At 42.3% G+C, this 23,828-nt stretch overlaps 1 protein-coding gene across 6 annotated transcripts in view; it reads right to left on the bottom strand.

Annotated features, from left to right (window-relative positions):
* Positions 1–23,828, bottom strand: part of SLC25A30 (solute carrier family 25 member 30) — a 78,198-nt gene continuing 54,370 nt past the window's right edge. For 3 of the 6 annotated variants that reach the window (XM_077974326.1, XM_015121015.3, XM_028837282.2), the window contains 9 exons: positions 18,230–18,348; positions 15,938–16,085; positions 12,554–12,648; positions 11,012–11,097; positions 8,939–9,034; positions 7,754–7,878; positions 5,614–5,752; positions 3,937–4,017; positions 1–2,691 (listed from right to left, as the gene is read on the bottom strand). In XM_077974326.1, coding sequence (XP_077830452.1) covers positions 2,650–2,691; positions 3,937–4,017; positions 5,614–5,752; positions 7,754–7,878; positions 8,939–9,034; positions 11,012–11,097; positions 12,554–12,648; positions 15,938–16,085; positions 18,230–18,293 — 876 coding nt within the window. In that variant the 5' untranslated portion in view covers positions 18,294–18,348 and the 3' untranslated portion in view covers positions 1–2,649. Of the gene's footprint in view, positions 3,007–3,936; positions 4,018–5,613; positions 5,753–7,753; positions 7,879–8,938; positions 9,035–11,011; positions 11,098–12,553; positions 12,649–15,937; positions 16,086–18,229; positions 18,349–23,828 lie in introns of all 6 variants that reach the window. The other 3 variants (XM_028837281.2, XM_077974325.1, XM_028837280.2) reach the window with 1 other exon arrangement.

Genomic DNA, 23,828 nt, shown 5'->3' with positions numbered 1-23,828 from the left:
TTTTTATTATTATATATTACTCCAGTTTATTAAATAAATGAAACAAGGCTTATGTCACATATTCCAACAATGTTTAAATAAAGAGCTTGAAATACAAAGGCTTATGAAAACTTCATACTCTATATAATGTGTACTATTTCTAGCACATGAATAAATATAAAGGACAGGAGCCACTTTTTATATTACGAATCCACAACATTAAGTATCAATGATTACACAAATCCATAAGCACACAAACAAAAAAAACCCATTGGTTATAAAAACTAGAATTCCTTTTGGCATATTTAAGAATACCCAAAGGTGGGGAGGGACTTACAGCCAGACCCCTGAAAACAAGGAGACCAAGTCTCCCGATTCCTTAAGTTGTTTCTTGGTTAGAAGCTTCAACAATTGCATTAACTCTTCCAAAAAAACAGAAAAAGTAGGTTAAGATCCTGTTCAATAAGGCACTTAACAAATCTACACTGAAGAAATACTATGCTTCTATCTTAAATCATGCTTAGTTTCACCATGAGGTTTGAATTTCTTTCCACCTTGGTAGGAACATGTACGTAATCTGAATAAACTGGTAATAATGAATACTGTCTGACATTCACTCTTTACATGGTCTGCAGAATGAATTTGCTTCTACTGTTTTAAAAATCGTATGCACATTTGAAAAAATAAAATTTTTCTACATTAAAAAAAGAGTGGTTCAAGAAAAGCAATCTTTAAACTCAGAGATCTCAACAGTGAAAGCCTCACTATAGAAAGTCTTTATAAAATCAATGGAATGTTTTGGAAAGAAGAAAAAGTCCTAAGGTGTAGTTTAGAACCAGGAGCAAGGCCTGAATGAGCTCTGGGGTCCTCTGCTGCCCTCTAGGATTGCCCAGGGAGAGGTGGACTTTCATCTGAGTCTAAGCAATTAACAGGTCACCCTACCCAAACCCTCCCATCTTTTATCCTCTCTTTTTGATGATTTTGTCTTAGCTCTCACTTTTGGAAATAATATTCAAAGGGACCATTCATTCATAAGGAAAGCAAGGGAAAAATGCCTGGGAGGAAAAATTATCTGATCCCCCACAAAACCCTGCATTCCTTCTATTCTGTCTCAACGAAGAGACTGGCCAAACTGGGAATTTGGCCGCACTACTGTGGAAGGAGAATGCCCTGGAGCCCCAGCTAGCATGTATTTAATGTTCTCAAAGGGGGAACCGAAGGGACCCAAATAAATATGTTCCCTGTCCTGTGGCTGCCTTCTGGAAGTGGAGGTTCTTGGGGTTCTCACAGTCATCTTTTGTTTTGAAAAGAGTAAGATGAAGACAAGAAGGAAGAGGGCTCTTTCTCTGAAGCAGGTTAGAGAAAAGAATAAGAAAATAGAAAAAGAAAAAAAGAAGAGGGAGAATGATTTATTGTGTCTATAGAAGGAAAGAAAAAGGGAAAATATTACATGTCACCTATCAGAAACTAGCTAAATAGATGCATTAAAGAAATCATTGTTAAAATTTCAAGCAGGTATTTTCCATCCAAACTAAACAGGAAGTCCAAGGCAGGCACAGCACAAACTAAAGTAAAAAGTGGAAAGCTGGAGAAATCAACTCTTTGATTCACTACCAACATTTTGCTAAGGAAAATGTACTAAAGCCTGAACTTATACAGTGTTCTTTCTTTAATAAGACCTTAACAAAGGGCTTCATTCACAATTACCATGACAAGCCCAGGATAACACGCTCCTCTTCTACATAGACTGTTTAGAGCTATTCCACAGCATGATGTAAACATACTTACATTTCAAGTCAAGTAGCAGCAGCTACTTTTTGTTCTTCATTTGACCCTCTACATCAATAGATGTTATTATCCCCATTTTACACATTGGGAAATACATTTTTTTTTTTTTGCTAAAAATCATAAAGCTAATTACTAACATTACCTAAGACAGAACCTAAGCTGCTTGAAAACACCTCCCACCAATACAGACCTTGCAACCTTCAAAGCCAACGCATAACACCACCACGAATTTAGAGATTATTACTTTGTAACAATTTCTCACAAATGTCAAGTCTTCAAAAGCTTAAAATCACTTATTATAAGTGGAAGATCCTGCCAAAATAGGAAATTATAAAGCAGTGCGATATTCCTAGGATCCATTTCCTGCACCGTTTATACCTGGGGTTGAACAGTCCAGGTCTCCATACATGAAATTTCTTCAGCTGACAAGGAGCAAAAGTTCCCAGAAATTCAGAAGCCACAATATCTTCTCGGAGGCTCCATTCCATGGTTCCGATGAGCTTTTCTAGAGCAGTCTGATGTTCTCAGTCATGAGCTGAGATGCATCAGGAGCTACTCTCCCTGAATAAAACAATCCAGAGCTCCTGATTTTCTTGCAAGTTTTCTTTAGCAAGAAACATGCATTTCATATATTATCTTTGATGTTGAAGGGTGCTCCAACGGTAAAGACTAGTGTTTGGATGTTAGTTTATGCCATTAAACGTTTGATGAAGAGCATCCAATGCCAACACACAGCAATCTGAACTAACCCAATCTTCATCTGTTGCTCACATCCCACAATCTGTGATGAGCCAAGCAGTGAGAAGCAGCGTGAAACACAGGAAGCTTTGCTGTTTCAGAAGTTACCATTTTCAGAAAGATGTCTCATGCAGCCTTGACTTGTCACAAATCCAATTTCTTCAACTGCTCGTATGTCACAAAGAACTGTGGTTATGGGTTAAGGATGACACAGAAAATGCCATCTTCACAACTCCAGTGCATAACAACAGACTTACAAATGACACACTTAATAACAAATAGGTACAGGCAGACCCACGCTATGGACACGATTAAATAAAAGGGGTTCCATCCTTAACTACATCAAACTATCTGCCCATAAGCCTTCCAAGGTCAGCTTGGAACAGAAAGATCACAGCTGAGATATGTAAATCCCGTGGCATCATCCTCTTCTGAGATGGCATCTACGCTGATTAGCTTTTGTGGCTTTGCTGTGGTGGAAAAACTTTCCAGCACGGTAAGCTTTTGAGAGAGAGAGAAAGACAGTTAGCAAGTCCTGGGAAGCTCTCCTCAAAGGCTTCCACTACGCAGCCTTCCTCGGGAGGCGGGAGCTGATAAAGAGCAACAAGAGGACGGCGAAAGCCAGCATTCCTGCTTCACCATTCTGCCCTTCCGTGTCTAATTAACTGCCTCACGGGCGCGGTGGCTCATGCCTGTAATCCCAGCACTTTGGGAGGCCAAGGGGCGGGTCACTTGAGGTCAGGAGTTTGAGACCAGCCTGGCCAACATGGTGAAACCCCATCTCTACTAAAAAATACCAAAATTAGCCAGGCATGGTCGTATGTGCCTGTAATCCCAGCTACTCAGGAGGCTGAGGCAGGAGAATTGCTAGAACCCAGGAGGCGGAGATGGCAGTGACCCGAGATTATGCCACTACACTCCAGTCTGCGTGACAGAGTAAAGACTCAGTCTCAAAAACAAAAAAAAAGTTACCTGCCTTTCCTTTCCTGCCTCCCACTGTGGCACACAGGAAGCGTGCCGGCCTGCCAAACAATTCCGGAGCTAATTCCTGTTTATCTTCAGGCGCGCTCTAAGATAGGCATTCTAAGACATCGTTGCCAACCACATCCTTCCCAAGGTGGCTAGGGCTATAAAGCCAATCCTTCTCTCTCTCTCTGAAATCATAAATATCCTCAGCTTCTAGAACAGAGTCTAACTAAACATTTTTAGTAGTATCATTACTTTTGAATAATATCACCGTCAAAGCAAGATTCAGTGTCTAGCACAGAGACTTTACACTTCCTAAAAAAGAAACTAGTGACTTCCTAGCATCAGAGGAACTCAAAAGAATCAGAACCTACTTCTAAATTGTAATTAATAACATGAGAGTTTATACAAATGGTATTCTTTAGCTATATCATTTTCTAGATCTATTGCAACAGAAAAGGATACAATGATATTCCAAGGACCAAGTCTCAACCAATTTGGCCAAAAGCCTTTATAGAGAGCAAAAAACCCTTCATTCTTCCATGTCTGTTAAAAGAAAAAAAAAAGTTAACTTCCAACTTTCTAATTATGCCAAATGCATTACTAATTAGTGGCCAGGCCGGGCACAGTGGCTTTCGCCTGTAATCCCAGCACTTTGGGAGGCCGAGGCAGGCGGATCACGAGGTCAGGAGATCGAGACCATCCTGGTTAACACAGTGAAACCCTGTCTCTACTAAAAATACAAAAACAAATTAGCTGGGCATAGTGTCGGGCACCCGTAGTCCCAGTTACTTGGGAGGCTGAGGCAGGAGAATGGCGTGAACCTGGGAGGTAGAGCTTGCAGTGAGCCAAGATCACGCCACTGCACTCCAGCCTGGGTGAAAAAGCAAGACTCTGTCTCAAAAAAAAAGAAAAAAAAAATAATAATAATAATAATAATTAGTGGCCAGACTGATTTGTTTTTCTTAAAAATAAAATCCTGTTTGGAAGGACTGCCTACGAAATCTTTGCTCTTTAGAGGCTTCTGTGTGGGTGAAAGACTAAGGCTCCACGCCCAACAACCCCAAAGAGGACTGAATGAACTCCACACAAAACAGATAAACAGTGTTGAATGAGTAACAAATGAGATTTAATTCCAATTAGGGTCTTTTGCTTCCGTGTCATGTGGGCTCCTGAACAGGTCAGAAATGAAGCAATAGTGGTAGAGATATCATTCAGAGTACCACTATTTCCCAAGTTGTTGGGTGGATGAATATGGTAAGTGTCTTTGCTTTATTAAGGCAACACCTGAAGGGTAAAATGTGCTGGTGTCATGTCGGAAAACAGGAACCACAAAAGCGGCCCCTGTAGCCATAAAAAAGAAATCACCTTCCTTGCAGCAACATGGATGGAGCTGCAGGCCATTATCCTGAGCAAACCAACGCAGAAAAAGAAAATCAAAAACCACATGTTCTCGCTTTTAAGTGGGAGCTAAACAATGGGTATATACGGACATAAAGATAGAAATAACAGACACTGGGGACTCCTAAAGGGGAGACGCTAGAGTTGAAAAATTATCTATCTGGTGTAATGTTCACTATTTGGGTAATGGGTACATTAGAACCCCAATCTAACAAACATGGACATGTATCCCCTGAATCTAAAATACATTGAAACTTGAAAATAAATAAATAAATACCACCTAAAAAAAAAAAAGTGGCTCCTAATCTGACCACTGGCAATCTAGTGAGGGAGCAGTTGAAAACTTTCACCCACTCATAAAACAGTAGGCCCAATTATTTAAACTGAGAATTAAAGTAAGATTGATGTGTTCCTTTAAGAAGAGATGTCTGAATGAGGGATATTCATACTAGTTTGACCCAAAAGGAAGAAAGTATATTTTGGAAGGAGACCCAGTTCTTCTATAATCACAGGAAATATTATTATTTTCTCACCTTTCACAGGAGAATGGAGGTATAAAGAAAACAACATTGTATTTATAAACGTTAAGCACACTATGGCAAAAATGGTCTCCTATATGTACATCTCAGGGCTTTAAAGCATCATTCATCTTAGTTTTAGTAGCTCTCATAATTCAGTTACTTCTTAGATCAAAAAATATATATAATTCACAATCCTGCAGAGACAGACATTTGCTCTTACCTGTAACAAGCAATCCAGGGTTCCTGTGTAGCCAGAGCATCTGCCATCTTGAAGGACTCTCTGATTCATCATACGTGTCCTCACAACATCAACAGGGTTTGAGGCCAGGGCCCCTGCCAGACCACAGGTGAAGCTTGAGCTATAAAGACACCATTGGAAAAAAAAAAAGTTAACCACCACTGAGCTACAACCACCATCGAAGGCAGAAAACAGCTTCTGACCAAACTATGGGGTTTTCTTGTTTGTGGTTTTTGTGTTTTGTTTGTTTTTGAGACAAAGTCATGCTCTGTTGCCCAGGCTGGAGTTCAATGGTGTGACCTTGGCTCACTGCAACCTCTGCCTCCCAAGTTCAGGCGATTCTCCTGCCTCAGCCTCCCAAGTAGCTGGATTTCAGGCACACTCTACCACACCCAGCTAATTTTTTTCATATTTTTAGTAGAGATGGGGTTTTGCCATGTTGGCCAGGCTGATCTCGGACTCCTGATCTCAAGTGATCTGCCCACCTTAGTCTCCCAAAGTGCTCAGATTACAGGCATGAGCCACCATGCCCAGCCCCCAAACTATGTTAAACTAACATATATCAACATGAAACATTATCAAGAAGGGCCGTATCTAGAGAGCTTGATAAACTGCTTAAATATTAGGACCGATTATACTAGCTGATAAATCCCAGCCACAGCTAAGAATACTTGACATTCTAGAATGTCAAAGGATCATAAAACATAAAGGAAATCCTCCAAGGATGATCTTTCCCATCTATTTACCTGTAAGTGGACATCAGAGTAATTCTAGCCATATCATAATTAAATCGTTTCCTAGACATCAAAGAAAAAGATCTCCCTACTATAATGCCCCTCAAAGGTCTTAGGTTCTGCTATATTTTCAGTCCCACAAGACTACCACGGACCATACTTTGTATCAATTAATTCAGAGCAAGGTTTCTCAGCCTCAGCACTAGCTATATCCCTGCCTCTCCCACTAGATGTCAGTAGTATTCCCCTTGGTTGTGACAATCAGAACAGTCTCCACACATTGCCCACCAATGGATTATATATGATTTTATATATATATATATATGTATGTATGATAATATATATGTATGATATATCCATACAATGTGATAATCTGCAGCTATTAAAAATAAACGAAGACCAGGCCTGCAATGGCTGACACCTGTAATCCCAGCACTTTGGGAGGCTGAGGTGGGTGGGTCACTTAAGTCTAGGAGTTTGAGACCAGCCTGGGTGACATGGCAAAACCACAGCTCTACAAAAAAATACAAAAATTAGCCAGGTGTGGTGGCTTGCGCCTGCAGTCCCAGCTACTTGAAAGGCTGAGGCAGGAGGATCACTTGAGCCCAGGAGGTAGAGGCTGCAGTGAGCCGAGATTGCACCACTGTACTCCAGCCCGGGTAACACAGTGATACCCTGTCTCAAATAAATAAATAAAGTCTGTAAGTACTGACATGAAGTCTGTAAGCACTCAAAGATATTTGGAATATGTTGTCAAATCATATTTTATTTTAGAGACAGGGTCTTTCTCTGTTGCCCAGGCTAGAGCTCAGTGGCCCAATCAAGGCTCACTGCAGCCTCAACTTCCTGAGCTCAAGCAATCCTCCTGCCTCAGTCTCCCATGTTGCTGGGACCATAGCCATGCACCACCATGCCCAGCTAAGTTTTTAATTTTTTGTAGAAATGGGGCCTCATTTTGTCGCCCAAGCTGGTCTTGAATTCCTAGGCTCAACTGATCCTCCTGCCTCGGCCTCCCAAAGTCCTGGGATTACAGGCATGAACTACTGTGCCCAACCTGTTGTTAAATTTTGAAAAGCAAATAAAAGAATGTAAAACATGATCTTATCTGTGTAATAAAGTTCATATAATACACTTTTGTAGACAATGTTTGCATACACATAGAAAACGCCTGGAAGATACTTATCAAACTGTTAACAATAGCTGCCTACGTACAGGAATAAGGACTTTTACTTGGTCCTGCCTCACTTCTGCACTGCAACTTTTCAAATATGAGAATATAATACTTTTATAATAAACTTGCTTTAGAATTTCTATAAATTTGTGCCAAATTTCCACCCTAAACTCATGCATACCTAAAAGATTAATTTTTTAAAAATCCATACACATACAGGAAGTGGGTGTACACAGTGTCTCCCATCAGGCCCGAGAGAATAAGATGCTTCTTGGTGATGTCATAGACCGGCAGCTCCACACCAACAACAATAGCAGCCCTCTGCGCAGTAAGGGACACACCCTGGGTAAAAACATTAACAATAAAAATGATTCTGATTTGCCTCTGTAGAACGAGTCTTGCAAATGTGCAAAGGTTCTAATCCATAAACTATGATCAATTTTTATCTTTTCCTCTGGGGAGGCAGAAATGTAGAGTGACAGAGTGGAAAAGATCACAGGGCAAGAACTCAAAAACTCTGAAGTCTAATTCTGATGCTGGCATTAACTATATGACCTTGGGCCAGACTTTGGCCAGGACAAGTCACCTCTCAGAGCCTCCGGTTTCCTTGTATGAACAGAGAGATCGCACTGGATGATCTTTAGGGGCTATTCTATGAACTGACAAGTCATTAGAATACTAGGAAATAACACTGTACACCGCATGCATGCCTAATAACAGACTTCAGTTACAAGCCATGAAATCGTATGGATCAAAACACCCAATGGAACTGTAACCTACTTCTCCATAAGAATTAAAAAAAAAAAAAAAAAAAAGAGCAAACGACCAAACAACAATAAAAAAAGTGCTTATCCTTCACACAACATCTTATTCATAAATTAGTCAAAGGGAACTTTAAAAATCCTGACATAGGCCAGGTGCAGTGGCTCACAACTGTAATCCCAGCACTTTGGGAGGCCAAGGCAGGCGGATCACCTGAGGTCAGGAGTTTGAGAACAGCCTGACCAACATGGGGAAACCCTGTCTCTACTAAAAATACAAAAATTAGCCGGGTGTGGTGGCGCATGCCTGTAATCCCAGTCACTCAGGAGGCTGAGGCAGGAGAATTGCTTGAACCCAGGAGGTGGAGGTTGCAATGAGCCAAGATTGAGCCACTGCACTCCAGTCTGGGCAACAGGGTGAGACTCCGTCTCCAAAAAAAAAAAAATGACATATTCCTTATATGCCCATTTTATAGATAGGAAAATAAAGAAAGATATTTGCATGGGCAGAAGATGCCACTCTTCTTCCCTTACTCCATTACGACACTTGGATTAAAATTAAGTGATAGAAATAGAACAAATAAATTCAAAAAAGGAAGAAAGAACTAAATAAATCAGTTGGATCCATCCTTCCGGCTTACCTTCCACAGCCCTCTTGTCCCCTCTTGCTGGTAAATGTTCATGAAGTTGCCTATCATCCCTCCTTGAATGGTGCTGCTTTGCGCTTGCATCCGAATCTAGAGATTATTTTAAAGACCAACATCAGAAAGAAACTACCACAATCCCAGCCCCAACCAATGGATACCTCTGACAGTCAGTCACTCAGTCAGTCAGTCAGTTGCTAAATAACCATTAGCAGAGAAAAAACTGTCATATAAATACTGCTATGATGCTACCTTAAAATGACTAAAAATTTTTTCTTAGGAACTCTGAGATCCCCAAAAAGCATCTAGGAGAGTCCAGAGTCCTACGCACAGCAGTTCATTAAGTGTCAAAAAAGAAATTGATTTTGTGAAAAACGTCTTTCTAGAAGGATAGAAAACAGCACACTTCCCTACTACTATATAGGTGAGAGAAAAGTTAATTACAAAGGTTTAATAAAATTAATGAGTTATCCAGCGTACTTGGCAGCATTAAGCATAGACAAGCATAGTTCTTAAATTAGCTGCTCCAAGCCACTACAGTCTCCAACCAGCTGAACCGAAGGTATGCAGGCGAGCTGGCCAAGCGAGAGCCACATGATACCTGCCACACTCTGTTACGCTTTAATTAGTGGAATCCACATGACCAAGATTCCAACATAAACATAATGTTTGATGTAGCTCTTTGCATTTTTAAGAATGAAAACAGATTTTTTACTAAAAAATGTGTACCTTATTTTTGTTTACAGAGCAAATACATTACCACTAACTTCTAAAGGAACTGTTCTTGCCACACTAACATGGGAAAATGAACCAAGATACAGGAACTACCTTCCCAGAAGGCCTAAGATATAATTAAGAAATTAATAAGAGGGTGAATATTTTTCTCTAGCTCTCTTACCCCACTACTGGTAAACTTATGGCAAAGGTACCTTGCATTTCTTCCTTACCCACGTGGTCCCTTTGCTACAATGCATGTATAACTGTAGTGTACCCAGAACACTGCAGATGGCTGTAATGCTTGTCAGAATTCCCTATTAGATTGAAGGCTCTCTGAGGGCAGGGTCCTTGTCTTACTCATTTTTGGATTCTAACCATGGCATATACCAACTGGTACAAGGTAGAAGCATAGAATACTAGTTAAATAGTGGGGCAGAAAAAGAAAAGAGGGGAGATAGGAAAGGAATACTCAGTAGGAGTTCAAAAATAAGTCATACTGAATTTTTATTTTATTTAATTACTTACTTCCTTGCTTTATTCCAAAAAGGAATTAAGAAGTTATAATATCCCTAGTATTTTCAATAAGGTCACCTAATGTGTTATGTAATCTAATTGTAGTAATTAAATTTTTTCATCTGTATTTCCTGAATTAAATTTAACAAAGAAGATGCAGGCGGGGCATGGTGGCTCACGCCTGTAATCCCAGCACTTTGGGAGGCAAAGGCGGGTGGATCACGAGGTCAGGAGATCAAGATCAGCCTGGCCAAGACAGTGAAACCCCATATCTACTAAAAATACAAAAATTAGCTGGGCACGGTGGCAGGCGCCTGTAATGCCAGCTACTCAGGAGGCTGAGGCAGGAGAATCGTTTGAACCCAGGGGGGCGGAGGTCGCAGTGAGCTGACATCGTGCCACTGCACTCCAGCCTGGGTGACAGAGTGAGACTCCATCTTAAAAAAAAAAGAAAAAGAAAAAAAAAAAGATGGATTCAAAAATAATCATTAATGAGCAGCCTAGATTTGTGCAAAACTTGCAGTCCATCTATATTTAATGAACCAATAAAACAAAGAAGATTTTCCATGAAAAACGAAAATCAAATGCAGGCCAAGCCTAAATTTTTTTTTCTCCTCAATCACCAAAACCTGTCTCCAAAATGAGCTCTACTTTTGAGTTCATCTGTATCAGTGGGAAACCCACCTTGTGGACATTGAAAAGTTAGAGTCTTCATGGCACTTAAATTATAAACAGATTCACATATACACAGATGCTACATTCACAGATTCCATTACCTGAATGTTGTTCTCAATAAGAAAATGTGGAATGTGCCTATAAGATATAGATAGCACAGCTTACTTTCAAAACATCAGTTGGATTAGCAATGGTTGAAGATATGACTCCAGAGAGAATTCCACATATCACATTTATCAGTAGAGTTTCATCTGTAAACAATGACACGTTATTTGACTCTACATATTTACAGAGTTCTTCCTGTGAGAAACTCAACTTATTTACACATTACTTGTTCACCTTAAGATTTAAAAACGTATGCTTCAGGCTGGGCACCGTGGCTCACATCTGTAATCCCAGCACTTTGGGATACCAAGGTGGGTGGATCACTTGAGGTCAGGAGTTTGAGACCAGCCTGTCCAACATGGTGAAACCCCGTCTCTACTAAAAATACAAAAATTAGCTGGATGTGGTGGCAGCTGCCTGTAATCCCAGCTACTTGGAGGCTGAGGCAGGAGAATCACTTGAACACGGGAGGTGCAGGTTGCAGTGAACCGAGACCACACCACTGTACCCCAGCCTGGGCAACAGACCAAGATGCCATCTCAAAAAAAAAAAAGTATGCTTCATGAATCCAGTAATTTTAAAAGGATTAGAAATTTCACTAATGAAGGAATTTTGCTTTGCAAACTTTCTTGATATCTAAATGTGAGTTTATTTTTTTTCTTTTGAGATAGGGTCTCACTCTGTTATCTAGGCTGGAGTGCAGTGGCACAATTACAGCTCCCTGCAGCCTCGACCTCCTGAACTCAGGTGATCCTCCCACCTCAGCCTCCCCAATAGCTGGGACTACAGGCGTGCACTTCCACACCTGGCTAATATTTTGTATTTTTCGTAGGGATGGTGTTTCACCATGTTGCCCAGGCTGGTCTGGAGCTCCTGGGCTCAAGTGATCCACCGCCTCAGCCTCCCCAAAGCACTGGGATTACAGGCATGAGCCACTGCACCCGGCCCCAATTCACATTTATGTATAAATTCAGACCATCGTAATTCAGATGAGCTATGTCTGTTAGGACAATAATTCCTATGAGATAACATGACGACTTATTTGGCACAGAAAGTTTTCATAGCACATCATATGTATTTAGTTTGAAATATCCTGAAGTATTTCCAAAGCATCTTAGCTCTTGTTTGCCACTCTCACATAATAGTGTCTGGTACTCAACCCATTGTGAAAAGAGATGAAGACAGGCAGTTCTATGGATTAAAACAAAGCCACAGAACCAAAAAGCTGCAGAGTATTAGCATTCAGTGTTGTTAACATTAAGAAATGTATTCACTGTTTTCCTGAAAACTAGATGACAATTCATATGATTTTAGCAAATTTTAAGTTGGATGGAATGGTCACAACACATCCCCTGGTCTAGGCATTTTGGAAATGGGGACAACTAATTAAAATGGTTGCAGAGATGGTTCCTTTTCATTATTTCTCCCCTCAATTGAGCTGATAACCAACTTGCTTTCAGCACAATTAACTTTACACCCAGAGTTCTTGTAGCGGCAGGAAAGTCACAAATAAGCTGAAGAAAACCTGCTCCAGAACCACTTGAATAGAAAGACAAACAACCCACCTCCTGTTCACAGCGGGAAAACAGATTCCCCACTCACCTTCTGGGCGTTCAACGAATAGTCGCTTCAAGCTCTGGTAAGTGCCTATCTTGATGGTGCCATAGGATGCCTGGCGTAACATCGCGGGGGCAATCCTGTTAAATCAATGTACAAAGGGACAAAAGCAATATAAAAATCACTTAACATGGGCTAGGCAACCCACAGGCAGAATGCCATCCATAATCAAACTACGTTCTCTAAAACAATATTTTTTATTTTTTGAGACATAGTTTTGCTCTGCCACCCATTGCACTCATTGCATTGAGTATAATGGTATGATCTCAGCGCACTGCAAGCTCTGCCTCCTGGGTTCAAGCGATTCTTCTGCCTCAGCCTCCCGAGTAGCTGGGAATACAGGCACCGGACATCACACCTGGCTAATTTTTGTATTTTTAGTAGAGACAGGGTTTCACCATGTTGGTCAGGCTGGTCTCGAACTCCTGACCTCAGGTGTTGGCCTCCCAAACCTGAGGCTGGCCTCCGCACCCAGCCTCTAAAACGATTTCTTAAAATTCAGAATCCAAAAAAAAAACAGGTGGGGCCAGGCGCGGTGGCTCACACCTGTAATCCCAGCACTTTGGGAGGCCAAGGCGGGCGGAACACGAGGCCAGGAGATTGAGACCATCTTGGCTAACACTATGAAACCCCGTCTCTACTAAAAAAACAAAAAATTAGCCAGGTGTGGTGGCAGGCACTTGTAGTCCCAGCTACTTGGGAGGCTGAGGCAGTAGAATGGTGGGAACCCGGGAGACGGAGCTTGCAGTGAGCCGAGATCGCACCACTGCACTCCAGCCTGGGTGACAGAGCGAGACTCCGTCTCAAAAAAAAACCAAAAACAAACAAACAAACAAAAAACACACAGGTGGGTCCAGATAAATCTGTGCAAATTATTAGCTCACTAAGTGAAAGTCTGGCCCCTCATATTTATTCTCAATGAAAATGTAAGTGAACGAGTTCAAGACAGAATCAGGAAAAACAAGCCTACTTTCCTCCATCCAATATGCCTGTCCTATTATCCTCTCCAAACCACAACCACGGTGTGGCATCGACACTCCCCAGCTCTCTTTCCGCAATTCCCCAATTCCTTCTTGAATTGCAATCAGGGTTTCTGCTGCCCTCACCCTCAAAACTCCCCTCATCAAGGTGACCAACTGACACTTTTGTTGCTAAGTTAAAATGGGGCTTTTCAAGTAGGATCTTGTATAGGCTCTTTGCAGTGTGTGCCACGGTTTACCCTTTGTCCTACTTGTAGCTTTCTCCTCCCTGTTCTGCTGTAGCATTACCCCCTCCCACTTCTCTTCTTTTCTCTACAGCATCCTACCTGTGTCTGCTCGGGTTCCCCAGAATTCTATCCTATGCTTCTTCTCTCCTTACTGTACATGCTCCCTGTGTGAGCTCATCTACTCCCAAGGCTTCAACTACCATCTAAAGACTGGCTGGGCATGGTGGTTCATGCCTGTAATCCCAGCACTTTGGGAAGCCAAGGCAGGCAGTCCACTTCAGCTCAGGAGTTTGAGAGCACCCTGGGCAACATGGCAAAACCCCATCTCTGTAAAAAATATAAAAGTAGCGCCCAGACGCGGTAGCTCACACCTGTAATCCCAGCATTTTGGGAGGCCGAGACAGCAGATTACTTGAGGTTAGGAGTTTAAGACCAGCCTAGCCAACATGGTAAAACCCCATCTCTACTAAAAATACAAAAAATTGGCCGGTTGTCGTAGCTGGTGCCTGTAATCCCAGCTACTCGCAAGGCTGAGGCAGGAGAATTGCTTGAACCTGGGAGGCAGAGGTTGCAGTGAGCCTGGGCAACCAAGTGAAACTCCGTCTAAAAAAAAAATTGTGTGTGGGGGGTGTGTGTGTGTGTGTGTGCGCGCGCACAGGTAGGTGCAGTGGCTTGTCGTGCCTATAGTTCCAGCCATGTAGGGGGCTGCAATGAGAGGATCACTTGAACCTGGGAGGTAGAGGCTGCTGTAAGCCATTTTGTGCCACTGCACTCCAGCCTGGGCGACAAAGCAAGATCCTGTTTCAAAATAAATAAATGAAAAATAAAATAAAAGACTGATGACTCCAAATCCATGCTTCCAACACAGATCCAAAGACATATTTCCAATCTTCCTAGAGTCTCAATTTAGATGTCCTGTGTATACCTTCAGATAGGGTACCACACTGAACTGCTTCTCTTCCTTCTCCAAACAATCATCTTTCCTCTTGTGTTTCCTAGACCAGGGCATGGAACCTCCAGCTACACACTGGCAAAAACCACCAATTGAGACATTAGCCTCGGCTCCTCCTTCTCTTCTACCCACTTCATGTATGGAAACCTCATATTAGGTCACATAGTGCTATTAATCCTACACCCTAAATAGTTTTCTAGCCTGTTTTCTTTCTCCTCATCCCCGAAACCAATTCAGATCCTCATCTAGTCTTCCTACATGACAGCCCTGCTTCTAGTGCTGTCTCTTAATTCTTTCTCTCCATGGCAGGCAGGTGATGTTTACAATGTAAGCTGATCAGGTCCATCCTCCTTCTTAAACCCTTTCAGTGGCTTCTGTCTGCCATAGATATAGCAAACTAAAATGCTGACAGGTACCAAGAAAGCAGATGCTAAGAGTGAATGATCCAGGCTGGGTCGAACTGCACACGCATATACTATGTGGTTGACAGAGGTTTTGTAAACCAGAGACAGTATCCTTCACCCCAGCTACCACTGTCATAACTGAACAAATGTGGGCCTAATGTTGATTTCTCTCGAGAAGATGGAGTCCCAGATTTTTACGTGCAATTTCTCATTTTTTTAAATATTGGCTCAGTTAAAAAACAAAAACCTTTGGGGATTGGTGGATCCATGGCAGGGCTATGGGTCACCAGTTTGTGGTGTGGTATACTGGAGAAAACCAAGAGGCTTAGCATGGCATGAGGCTGTCCATGTTCTGTTCCTGTAGGTATTCTGATATAGATCTCACTCACTTTCCTATCCAGTGCCTACAGAATACTGTTCATTAAATACTGAAAGACTGGAAGTAGTTCATGGCAACTCTTATCCACATCATACAATTTTCATTATGGCAAAAACCTCCTTAATTCAGAATATCTAAGGAAAAGTGCTATTTTCAAAGAGTTTAAAAACTGAACAGAATGTTTTTAAGCAAACAGAATTTTTTATTGTTGTCTGTCTGTACTTGAATATAGTAAAAGTTTCACCAAAACATTTGCCACATAATATATATACTTAGAAATTAGAGTTGAAATTAAAAGTGAAAAATCTATCATGCTCTTTTCAAACATACCTCAAACTGCTTACTTGTGATCTGTGCAGTCTTGGTCTGAAGTCTACCCATGTGAAACAGTGAACAGGGACACAGAAATGCATGAAGGCCTACTCACCCCGAGTAGAGTGCTTTCAGTCCTTCTTCTCTGCCTATCCTCACTAATGCATGCAACATTCCTCGATATCTAATTTCTTTAAATTTTGCATCATTCGTCTGGCCTTGAATCTGGAGCCGTGTCTTGGTTAAATCAATTGGAAATGTACCTTAAAATTTAAAAAGAAATTCACTTAATAAAAAGAAATTCCACTAACTAAAGGATACGTCGTGATATATTACTGAGGAAACATTCAGACTATAATGTGAACTAAGAAAGTGATTAAGAAATGGCACTTTGCAATCTTGTTTATATTTTTAAAAATTGAGGAATGAAAAGACTAATAAAACCCAAAAAATGCATAAATATATTTTCCTTTATCTTTTTATTTATACCTCATCTTATTCTACATAGGATTTGGGTAGGCAGCATTGTTGTAGAAAGCAGATACACAGTATGATTTACCTAAACAGGAAATCCATTGAAAAACGTAAGTTACTATTCTGTATATAATTGAAGGTTAAAGTTAGGTTCAATGTGAACAAAGAGGTAAAAAATTTCATTTTCTAAAGGAGTTTTTCCACTTGGGAGAGTGTTTTATAGTCTAAAATTAATCTGGGCCAGGCGCAGTGGCTCATGCCTGTAATCCCAGCACTTTGGGAGGCTGAGGTGGGCAGATCACCTGAGGTCAGGAGCTCGAGACCAACCTGGCCAACATGGTGAAACCCAGTCTCTACTAAAAATACAAAAATTAGCTGGGTATGGTGGCAGGCACCTGTAAGCCCAGCTACTCAGGAGGCTGAGGCAGGAGAATCGCTTAAGCCTCGGAGGCAGAGGTTGCAGTGAGCCAAGATCACGCCACCGTACTCCAGACTGGGTGACAGAGAGAGACTCTGTCTCTAAAATAAAATAAAATAAATCTGATAATGCAAATAAATATGTTAAATACTTTACCTAACAAATAGTCCACCCAAATATATAAAACCCATCCTTAGACAGTAACCTTGATTCACGGTGTCAACGAGAAAGCCCACCAGCCCAGAGAGCCTAAGCTGGTGAGTGGGTGGTTACCACGGCTCATGCAGCTTACCCCTTGGCCTCAATTCCCCCCAGCCCCACAGGGGTAGTATTCTGTTCTTGGACAGCAGTGACTGAGCCCTGGAAGCAATGATGTGTCCAACCCAGCACAGGGCATTCAACAGTTGCTCAATCAGTGTTTGTTGAATGAATGATTCCAGAGAATAAACAAACAGGGTCTGATGTGGAACCCAACCGATGAGGAAGTCACAAATGGGAACTAGATAATGTGCATCATCAGAAAGTGACTAGATAACTACAGTCCATCTTATCTGGCTCAGGGAACACCCTTGAGCTTCTCAAACCTCTTTACAGCCAAACAGGTTAACAGTGGCAAAGCTGGGGAAAGGACAAGGAAAACAGACAGATACAATCCAAAAATGATTCATAAAACTTGTGTTTGGGGCTGGGCACGGTGGCTCACGCCTGTAATCCCAACACTTTGGGAGGCCGAGGCAGGTGGATCTCTTGAGCTTGGGAGTCAAGACCAGCCTGGGCAACATGGCAAAACTCCACCTCTAATAAAAATACAAGAATTAGCCGGGCGTGGTGGTGCACATCTGTAGTCTCCCCTACGCGGGAGACTCAGGTGGGAGGACCGCTTGAACACGGGAGGCAGAGGCTGGAGTGAGCTGAGATCAGATGACTGCACTCCAGCCTCAGCAACAGCACCAGACCTTGTTTCGAAACAAAAAATTTTTAAAAATTTGTGTTTGGTCAGCAGGATCAACTTTCTCTCCACTAAACTTTGAACCCTAAACTGCTAATAGCAGCCAAAATGACTATTTTGCCTTAAAAAGCATTACCAAAAGAAAACTTATTTTTTTTTTTTGAGACTGGGTTTCATTCTGTCACCCAGGCTGGAGTGCAGTGGTGCACACGTGGCTCACCACAGCCTCGACCTCCTGAACTTAAGCAATCCTGCCACCTCTGCCTCCCGAATAGCGGGGACCACAGGCCTGTGCCACCACATCTGTCTAATTTTTTTTTTTTTAACAGAGATGGGGTTTCACTCTGTTGCCCAGGCTGGTCTAGAACTCCTAGACTCAAGGGATTCCCCTGCCTCAGCCTCCTAAAGTGCTGAGATTATACGCGTGAGCCACCACACCCAGCTAAAAGACATTTTGAATTCTGAGACAAACATTTCATCATCTCACATTCTACACTTGAACTACATTCACATCACACACCATCACGCACAGCAGGCTATGTGACCCACCACCCTCAGGTCCTTACCGCACTCAGCTGTGATGGAGGCCAGCCCCCCATACACAAATGGCTTCCAGTTGAGGGCTGACATTCTCACACTGTCTGTTCTTTGATTTACAGAAACATCGCCTCCAGCGCAGTTTTTCCTGGACACAACAGCAAGATATGATAAAGCTGTAACTTCTCACACAGGCAGTGTCTTCTCCAAACTCTTCCCCTAGGTTTTATTTGGAAAGTGCTATCACCAAAACCCCCTGTAGCCATTCCCAAGGGAAGCCTCCCCTTAATAAAGCAAAGCACCCCTATTTCCTAAACCTCAAGTCAGCAATTTCCAAGCTTACTTTATCAGTGGTCTTAATTTTTACTGTGACCTCAAGAAGTAATCAGCTACTTTGGTAACTTGGTATGCGTGCTACGTATTCAGTGTAGTGCAGTGGAAGCTGTTTTCTGAAAGTCTATTTTATCTTAAATCTATTCTTCATACAATAAGTATTTGCAGCGGGCATGATGGCTCACGCCTGCAATCCCAGCATTTTGGGAGGCCAAGGTAGGAGAACTGTTTCAGCCCAGGAGGTCAAGACCAGCCTGGGAAACACAGTGAGACCCTGCGTTAAAAAAAAAAAAAAGTATTTGCTATTCATTCACCGCTATCTTAGTGAGTCCTTATTGGGGGGACATCACATCCCTCGGGTGCACTGCAGCAGAAAAATGTTGCAAACTTGTGTCATAAGGTAAAATGACAATTACTTAAAATTACAAGCTACTTATTTTATTTATTTTTTTTAAGACAGAGTCTCACACTGTCACGAAGACTAGAGTGTAGTGGCACAAACATGGCTCACCGCAGCCTCAACCTCCCGGGCTCACGTGATCCTCCCACCTCAGCTTCCCAAGTAGCTGGGACCACAGGCACACACCACCATGCCCGCCTAATTCTTTTATTTTTTGTAGACTGGTCTTGAACTCCTGGACTCAAGTAATTTTGCAGCCCTGGCCTCCCAAAGTGCTGGGAATAGAGGTGAGAGCCGCCACGCCCAGCCACCACAGGCTACTTGTAATCTATATTCTATAAATATCGGCTCACTTCTCTTAGCCTTATTACGTTACCAGCTGTGAGGCAGCTTGGCATGAGGAAAGAGGTTGACTCTGCGGTCGAGCCACCCCACACCTTTCCTTGAGAAGTTCCCGCTCACCTGAGTCTCGGTTTTTTCTTCACCAACACCATCGTCACCACAGCAGACAACACAACCAATTAGGGGTACAGCCATACTTTTATTCACTAAGTTAAATAAATGTCAGGCTGTAGGCCTATTGTGTGGATTAAGCCGTATATATTTTAAAGACACTCACAAATGTTGCCCTCCATCTTCCTTTTCCGTAATAAGACCTTGCTCCCTGTGATGTGTACTCTCGTGCCACAGCTCAGGTCCTTCACATTCATGTCACGTTCTACAGTTGTATGTAATTAGAGCCGGTAAATGTGGCCTCATGCCCATTAACAGGAGACTCATACAACTAATACACTTTTGTATATATACTATCAACTATAGCTACTGTTGGTTTAAAACAAAATTTCTAACTTTTCAGTCATTATTGGCAGGCAATATGCCCAACATGTTTACTTTGCCTGTGTTTAGGAACTTCCCAAGTCTCCTTTTCCCAGGAGAGGGCTACCACGAGTCACCACTGCCCAGAATATCAGTTTCCAACGCTAAGATCCCCCCACAGAGCACCTTGAATAAACCTATTAATCATTATTCCTTGTTGATGGATACTAACCAAATTCATAGCAGTTACAAATGAGTAAAATAGAAGGTTCTGTAAGAATGAAACAAGAAAACCACTATGTTTTTAGGTATTTCAGTACCAAAGAGCAAGCCCTTTCCCAAAAGACTCCTATCAGCTCCCTATTATCCTTGAAAATATTTAGTAACTGCACTTAAGTAAATCCTAGCCTTATTAAATTGGTAACTCATATAATAATTAAGACTGTAAGTTAGAGATTGTAAGAACCTATTAATAATAAATCCAATAATTCATTTACCATCCAGTACTAACTTCCTCAACTTATTCTTAGACTTAGCTGATTGCCGATTAAAAAGCAAAACGAAGGCAGGTGTAGTGGCACACATCCGTAGTCCCTGAAATCTGTAGTCTTGAGCGTAGGAGTTCAAGACTAGCCTGGGCAACAGAGTCAGACTCCATCTTTTTTTTTTTTTTTTTTTTTTTGAGACAAAGTCTCACTCTTGTTCCCCAGGCTGGAATGCAATGGCGCAATCTCAGCTCACTGCAACCTCCACCAGGTTCGAGTGATTCCCCTGCCTCAGTCACCCAAGTAGCTGGGATCACAGGCATGTGCCACCACACCCAGCTAATTCTGTATTTTAATAGAGACAGGATTTTGCCATGTTGGCCAGACTGGTCTCGAACTCCTGACCTCAGGTAATCCACCTGCCTTGGCCTCCCAAAGTGCTAGGATTATAGGCGTGAGCCACTGTGCCTGGCCAGCTAGTTAAGTTTTAATGAGATCTGGCTACTTTTTCCTCTGTCGGTTTTGATATTAAGTTTTCAGCTGGTTAGGTTAAAATCCAGAGGCTCTCGGTTAATACTAACATGTAAATACTCAACTAGAGCTAAAAAATGTGATGGAATTGCTTCTTCATAGTTTTGAAACAAATGGGATGAATCACGTGCCCATTCATTCAGAAGTACCACCAATAAAACTTTTCTACAAATTATTGTCCACTCCCGGATCAGCATCCTATAAGCAAGTACTTCCATTCAATTACAATTTTTTAAAGTTAGCTAGTCAGGAGGCAAAAGAACTTTTTGGCCTTTCTCTTTTCCTTTCCAAAGCTAGGACTAGATCTCTAAGCAGTTAATATTACTGGAACTTATCAAGTCATTGTTTGCCGAGCAAAAGAATCATTTGGCTTAAATATGAACCAGAGAGCCGCAGTAGATGGGCAAACATCCAAATAAGGAAAAGGGGCGGGCGCGGTGGCTGATGTCAGTAATCCCAGCACTTTGGGAGGCCGAGGTGGGCGATCACCTGAGGTCAGGAGTTCGAGACCACCTGGCCAACATGGCAAACCCAGTCTCTGCTAAAAATACAAAACTCAGGCAGGTGTGGTGGCAGGTGCCTGTAATTCTAGCTACTCAGGAGGCTGAGGCAGAAGAATCACTTGAAACTGGGAGGCGGAAGTTGCAGTGAGCCAAGATCTCAACACTGCATTCCAGCCTGGGCAACAAAAGCGAAACTTTGTCTCAAAACACATACACACACACACACACCCCACACACACACACACACATGCAAATGGCTAGTTAGGACTGGAATAAGTAAGTAGATGTCCACCAGGTTGTACTGGCCACAGCAAGCTGTGACAGGGCTATAGTTATCTTAGGTTGAAACCTCTGTTCAGTAAACTAACCCATTTCTTTGTTTTGGAGCTCTTTCTGAAGGGGAGTCTCCTGAAACACTTCCTTAAATTCCAAACACAGTTGTTTGGAAAAATCCCAAGTGGATCTACAGAAGTCCCAAGGCTGCCAAGCCAAGACAGTCAGAGAGATTCATGTGTCCTTAGCAGTCAATAGTGTCTGGGCAGCAACTCGGGGAAGGAATTAAAACTTTGCAGAAATTCCAGTGTCGGGCAGTGGCTGTACACTGATTTTACACTCCTCTTACAGCCATGTTCTCTAAGCCATGCTAAAACCCAGTAATTCATTCCTTCTCCTTGCTGCATTATGAACATACTACTAACACTAGCAGTCATCCCTGAATACCTGCTGTCAGGCATTGCTATACATTTTCCTCACAATCCTATGAAAGAGGTATCATCAGCCACATCTCACAACTGACCAAACAGCCTCAGAGAAGAAAAGTAACTTTCCCTAGTCAAAGCTACCAAATATTCAAACTAAGGTCTCTCCGAAGGATCACATGACCATTCCTCTAGGGACTACTTTGCAGCCAAACACTATCTTCCAAAGGCTGTTAAAAAAAATATTAGTGGGTGCAGGGCAGGGAATTCTATACATGCATTATAAATATAGAATTTTCCAGGAGAGGAAACAAAAAATTTTATTTTTAAAAATGTTAGCTGTTGGCTGGGCATGGTGGCTCACACCTGTAATCCCAACACTTTGGTTGGTGGAGGAGGGTGATCACTTGAGGTCAGGAGTTCAAGACCAGCCTGGCCAACATGGTGAAATCCCGTCTCTACTAAAAATACAAAAATTAGCTGGGCGAGGTGGAGATGCCTGTAATACCAGCTACTCAGGAGGATGAGGCAGGAGAATCGCTTTGAACCCAGGAGGCGGAGGTTGCAGTGAGCGAAGATGGCGCCACTGCACTCCAGCCTGGACGACAGAGTGAGACTCTATCCCCCCCACAAAAAAAAAAAAAAAAAAAGAAAAACTTGTTAGCTGTTAGTGACTGGCTGAATAATTTTTTCTTTTTTTTTTGAGATGCAGTCTCGCTCTGTCACCCAGGATGGAGTGCAGTGGCACTATCTCCGCTCACTGCAACCTCCATCTCCCAGGTTCAAGCAATTCAGCCTCCTGAGTAGCTGGGATTATAGGCATGCGCCACCATGTCCAGCTAATTTTTGTATTTTTGGTAGAGATGGGGTTTCACCATGTTGGTTAGGCTGGTCTCAAACTCCTGACCTTGTGATCTGCCTGCCTCCGCCTCCCAAAGTGCTGGGATTAGGCATGAGCCACGGCACCTGGCCCAAATTTTTTTTTTTAACTTAAAAACAAACATGCCGGGTGCAGTGGCTCACACCTGTAATCCTAGCACTTTGGGAGGCCAAGGCAGGTGGATCACCTGAGGTCAGGAGTTCAAGACCAGCCTGGACAACACCGTGAAACCCCATCTCTATTAAAAATACAAAAATTAGCCAGGCATAGTGGTGGGCGCCTGTAATTCTAGTTACTCGGGAGGCTGAGGCAGGAGAACTGCTTGAACCTAGGAAGCGGAGGTTGCAGTAAGCCGAGACCGCGCCACTGCATTCTGGCCTGGGCAACAAAAGCGAAACTCCATCTCAAATAAATAAATAAATATATAAATAAATACAAAAAAAAGTGAAAAATACAAATTAAAAAAAAACAACAAAGTTGTTAGCTGGGCTAGTCACACATATCTGTAATCCCAGCTACTTGGGAGGCTGAGGCTGGAGAATAGCTTGAGGCCAGGGGTCCAAGACCAGCCTAGGCAACAGAATGAGATGACCATCTCTACTAAAAAAATCCAAAAAATTATCCAGGCATGGTGGTAGGCGACTCTAGTCCCAGCTACTCCGCAGGCTGAGGTGGAAGGGGCACATACGCCCAGGACTTCAAGGCTGCAGTGAGCTATGATCATGACACTGCACTCTGGCAGCCTGGGTGCCAGAGCAAGACCCTGTCAAGAAAGGTTAAAAACAAGTTTTCTGAATGAAAATGTCTATACAAATTAAGAATTTCAAAGGATTCTCCCTACACTTAGGATATATGCTAAGTTACACGTCCTGTCTACATTTTCTCTTATATGGTTGCTTAGTGTTTATTTTCACCCACCTGACCTCATGTGCACAGCTGTAAAGGGAGGTAATTAAATATAATACTAGCTGCTGGTACTTCT

Source organism: Macaca mulatta, chromosome 17 (genome assembly GCF_049350105.2).
Source record: "Macaca mulatta isolate MMU2019108-1 chromosome 17, T2T-MMU8v2.0, whole genome shotgun sequence".
NCBI lineage: Eukaryota > Metazoa > Chordata > Mammalia > Primates > Cercopithecidae > Macaca > Macaca mulatta.
Note: the sequence above shows the minus strand (reverse complement) of the source record. Positions and strands in the feature narration are given on the sequence as shown.